General features: G+C 40.8%; 1 protein-coding gene across 1 annotated transcript; it reads left to right on the forward strand.

Annotated features, from left to right (window-relative positions):
• Positions 1-328: 328 nt before the first annotated feature.
• On the forward strand, positions 329-4,912 carry LOC141902643 (uncharacterized). The gene is made up of 6 exons (XM_074790465.1): positions 329-437; positions 617-696; positions 1,982-2,096; positions 2,313-2,634; positions 3,206-3,370; positions 3,751-4,912. Exons 4-6 carry the CDS (start codon positions 2,484-2,486, stop codon positions 4,821-4,823), a joined length of 1,389 nt encoding a protein of 462 aa, XP_074646566.1. The 5' UTR covers positions 329-437; positions 617-696; positions 1,982-2,096; positions 2,313-2,483; the 3' UTR covers positions 4,824-4,912.
• Positions 4,913-5,151: the final 239 nt, after the last annotated feature.

Here is a 5,151-nt window from a genome sequence, read left to right on the forward strand (position 1 = left end):
TCTTATCAGCGACAATAATATCGGGAGGGATCTAAAGGAATTTTTGACTGAGTCATTTCTGCGAAACAAAATAGGCCTAATGATTCGAACCCAAACTACTCCGAGAAATGAAACACAAAGGATTCTGGAAGAAACTAAACTGAGATTCAAGACTCTTTCGAAATTCTGACTGAAATTCACACGGGTCTGATTGGAGATATGAATTATCGATTGGAGATATGAATGATCGCCAACGGGTGTACGAGTGTGGAATATCATAAAATGGATTCGAACCTAACCGCCAGCTCAAAGAATTTTTTTTCGAAAGCAGGTGGCAGCACCGTACGGTCTTGGCATTCTTCAACAATTCATTCCTAGAAACGTCGAACATCGTGTTAAAACCAAAGTTTTCGTTTTTCAACGCGAAATATTTATTCCGAACATATTATTTTATCATAGTTCGTTTGTATATTTCATTGTCCATTTGGAAAATTAGTCAGAAATACGATTTTACAGAGCTGTATTTTCAATCCAAGAGAAAGTCAAATTCATAATCAATTTACTTTATTATTGCCCCGTGTGTTATCTATCATGTCTATGGACTGAATATTTTATTGAAATGAACGATAACTTCTAGGGAGGAATGAGGTGTCGATCCTTGTCAGCAACAAGCCTGCGTATTGGATAGGCCTATGCTGTCTCGAATGTAGTAAGCAGGTAAGTCCTTCATTTAAATCTTTCTGACAACAGAAAGAAAGGCCGTCATGAGAAATAGATTACTCGATATATTCTCAGTTGTGAAAAGGTACTTTAAGCCCACTTGGGACTCCCAAGATAGTTGGTTTAGGTTGATGAGATGTGCACCCCTAATGAAAATGGAAGTCATTGGCCATCAAATATGGCCACTGTGACTTTGGTGGGCATTTCGAATTATCTTGTTAGCACAATAGAGTCTAAAATTCTTGATTGATTTATAGTAAAACTTGTTTTGAGGATTCGGGCAGGTGAGATGTTTACCGCTACTGAAAATTGATGTCATCCAATATGGCCGCTAGGGCAGACATCTTGATTTTCTTGCTGAATATGATGCAGCCTATAATGCTTATGATGTTCACCACTTTTGAAAATGGAGGTCATCAGTCATTGAATATGGCCACTCGGGTAGCCATCTTGAGTTTCTTGTTTATATCTGATGGATATCCGTGAAACTCGATGTGTGGGTGAAGTCAGGTTTATCTGTGTTCGACTTAAATTCTTACTAAGTGGGGGAGAGAGTGCCGCAAGATTCCAGTTTGTTGAGGCGCCGCATTTACTGGTTATAGAATAAATACAACGAGACAAGTGAACTATTCTATTTGCGCACCAGCTTTTGCTACTAATGTCTATTTCAACCTGACTCGAGAGCATTCCGGGTGGCCTAGCTCGCTCATTTTTGGTAGTACATACCTGATAAAGGTCTTAGTAGGACCAAAAAGGACGGGCAGTCGACCTTAAACATTGTTTTTTAATCCACTTTAAACTATATTGAAGGATATCCAAAAAGTCTTTATTGAAAGGGGTTCATGAGAGAAAAGAGACTCCATGTTTTCAAAGTTTAACAATATGTCTCCATGCCTACCAACTGAAGTATGGTATGTAGGCATGGAAACATATTGTTAAACTTTCAAATCATGGAGTCACTTCTCTTCATTTAACCCCTTTCAGTGAAGACTTTTTGGATATCCTTCAATACAGTTTCAAATGGATTAAAAAATGATGATTTAGGTTGACTGCCAATGCATTCTGGCCCTAATAAGACTTTTATCAGGTATGTACTACCAAAACTGACTGAGCTAAGCCACCAGGAATGCTCTCAAGTCAGGTTGAAATAGACATTAGTTACAATGTTATAGTGTGTAGTAGCTTCTTTCACCTGATGAAGTTACTATACACTAGTAGTGAAAGCTAGTGCGTACTACTTGTCTCGTAGTGTACTACTCTCCTCGTTGTATTTTATTCACAGATGCCAATGGCCATAACTGGATCAGTCATTAGTGATCATCTGCAGATCCAAGACCCAAGTTCACGATTTAAAAATGCTGATTTAAAGAATGTACATCTCAGGATTCCTGGCTTAAGTATGACAACTTTGTATATAATTCCTTGAATAGGATTCAAAGTCCTTGAAAGTCATTAAAGATTATGAGATTGGTCTATGTTTTACATGTTTGGTCGGATATCTCTAGCGAAAAATAACTTCTTGTCATTAAAGATTATGAGATTGGTCTATGTTTTACATGTTTCATCTGATATCTGTAGCGAAAATTAACTTCTTGTTCTCATTTTGATGACAGTCAAAAGATCAGCAGTGCTCGATGATTATTTGCGAATTAGAAAAATGCTGCCTGCGAGTGACGTCGATTTGCTGTTCTGGGTTTCAAAAACGAATTCGAATCCATCACCAAAAACACTGCTAAAGAGGATTGATTACATATTTTGGAAGACAAATTTTCAAATCTAAAACGATGGGCCTCGACGGATCGAAGATACTCCGACTTGAGCAATCTGAAGCAGATATTTTCATACCGCATAAGAAATACCGGCCGTTTCCGATCGAGTTGCGCGATCAACCGAGAACTATTTGTATAAAATTCAGACCAACGCCGCCAAGTAAAGGTACTTTTCGACATCTGGCATTCATATCTGAGCACTAAATTGTTGAATTTAGTGAGTTGCACAGTCGTGACTATAAGTACAGTCAACCGCCTGGAGTCGAATTTTGATGTATGTCTCGTGCAATTATATGGTCCGGATTTTCTCGTCTATAAAATCAAATAAAAATCTGATTATATCGAATAAATAAGTCGAATTTCCGCTTATCTCGTTGCATAAAATTCGGTCCAAATTCTAAAATGTCAAGTCGCAGCCAGAAATCGGTTAACAGGTAAAGATCGTTAGTAGGCCTGGACTATTTGATCCGGAAACTTTTATTCCAATCAGTCAGCTCATGCCAAATATTGATTTTTGCAATCAGTTTTTGGACAAATATTTCGTCCAATCAGCTTTCAAGGTCGAATTTTCATGTACCTCGTATAAAACTCGACTTACGCAGGCTTGACTACAAAAACTTTAAATCTTTTGACTGGCAGCAGTTTCATTAAAAGAAGTTTTAACTAGGTTTGACTACTTAATGATAATTACAGGGCGTTAATTGTGAAAGAAATTTCGTTGACGATTTTATTTTCAGAGTATGATGAATTGCGCGATATTTCTTGGATCGTTGATTGCCAGTTTATTCCGTGCTCGGACGATGAACTCATTACGAGTTGTGGGGCTGTCGATATCTGGAGTCGCAGGACAAACATGTTTCCTCAAGGGCTCATCTGTAAATGGCGTCTCGGAATGACTACGGGTAATGGCTACTAGAATCCATAATTCTCCAGATGACATCCTTGTGATATAGACTGTCCCCATAGCTCCATCACTGTCCCTATGACATCACAGACTGGTTAACAAATATATCACTGATTACAATGGTAATGACTCGGACCAGTCTAGTGGCTTTCTCTATAACTCCCCAGCCGTATGGCATCATCTTACGACGCTGCCAGATAAGTGTTTACCTGCGGAAAAACCTCCCTATGACATCACTATGTTCATTTCGAAAAAAATTAACCCTATGACATCATTAATACTATGGCTGCTTCCATAAATAACCCATTGCATCATAAAACAATGAACTGACAAAAATTGTATTGAAACTATAATGTGTTCTCTTCTATTTTTTGACAGCATGCCGCATTTATCCGGGAACTAGTACCTGTTCACAGCCACGAATTCACCCTCATCCGAATGGTGAATACGTCTGCTACGTCGGTCGCCAGAAGATCTGTGTTCAGGATCTCGAAACAGGCGCAGTTGTCGACCGTGAACGCAATCTCAGCTACGAGAGTTTACGCAGTTGCGACGTGTCGCCAAATGGCGCATATCTCGCGTTCATCAGTCGCGCCGGCGTTCAATTCGAACTCGTGGTCGTCGAGAAACGCTCGGTGGCGTTCAGAGTCGTCAGTCGCGTGCGTTGCCGCGAAATCAATCGCGCGTTCGAAGGCACGCGCTCGTATACAGAACTGGTTGAGTGTAAGTGGTCGCCGGATAGTCAATTCATCGCGATTGCCATATCGACCGGTTACCTATCGGTCGTCGACTGTCGTAATGAAGAACGCCTCGAGTCGTATTTGAACGTCGTCGATGAATTCAAAAACGTCGATCGACTTGCAAATACGCTAACGTTTGACTTCGATCCGAAATCGGCGCATTCGATTTTGGCGTTCGCGACACGCGGCGTCGCGAATGAACTACATATCTGCAATTCGGACAAAAAAGCTGTCGTTCGGTCGACATCGTTGTCAACAGACGGAGAAGGATCAGACGGCGACAGAGCAGATGGAGACGGCGAGATAGGATGTTTACGATACAGTCGCCGCGGAGACGTAATCGCTGCGGCGAACGGAGTGCGAATTCGAATTCTTAACTCGGAGAATCTACGAGTGATTTATATCCTGGACGGCGCCGCTCAGGATTACGGCGGTTACGCAAGAAGGTTGCCGTCCTGGAAATACCCGAGTATTCTACAGTTATCGTTCAGTCGATTCGACGAGTACCTGGCGGTTTCGTCGATGGACGGGTTCATACGCGTTTGGCAGTTGGATGCGGATTTGAATTTGCAGAATTTGTGTCGTAAGGTGATCCTCGCGAGCACGTGTTGCGATCGAGTGAAATTTTTGCCGATACCCGATCGTTTGAAGTTGTATCTTTTGCAAATACCGGACTGGGCGGCGGCCCGCGGCGCTGAAGCGTATTTATGATGTATTAGATCATCGATTATCAAGAAGAAAAATGAACACCAGTTGTCTTTCATGAAAATATGCTTTTCTAATCTATTCAATAAAATCTGTATATGATTATTTTTTGCAGTCACTTGGAACTTATGGTCCTACACTCTTATAACAAATGGTTCTTCAGAAGAACCTTTAGGGGTTCTTCGGCCTGCCTCTGGAGGAACCCCTAATACAAAAAGGTTCTTCGAAGAACTCCATTGAAAGGTTCTTGAAAGAACCATTCACTCGGACAAAGGTTCCTCAAGAACCTTTCCTTATGAAATGAAAGGTTCATTGAAGAACTTAGAGGTTCTTC

This window comes from Tubulanus polymorphus, chromosome 3, assembly GCF_964204645.1.
Source record: "Tubulanus polymorphus chromosome 3, tnTubPoly1.2, whole genome shotgun sequence".
Classification (NCBI taxonomy): domain Eukaryota; kingdom Metazoa; phylum Nemertea; class Palaeonemertea; order Tubulaniformes; family Tubulanidae; genus Tubulanus; species Tubulanus polymorphus.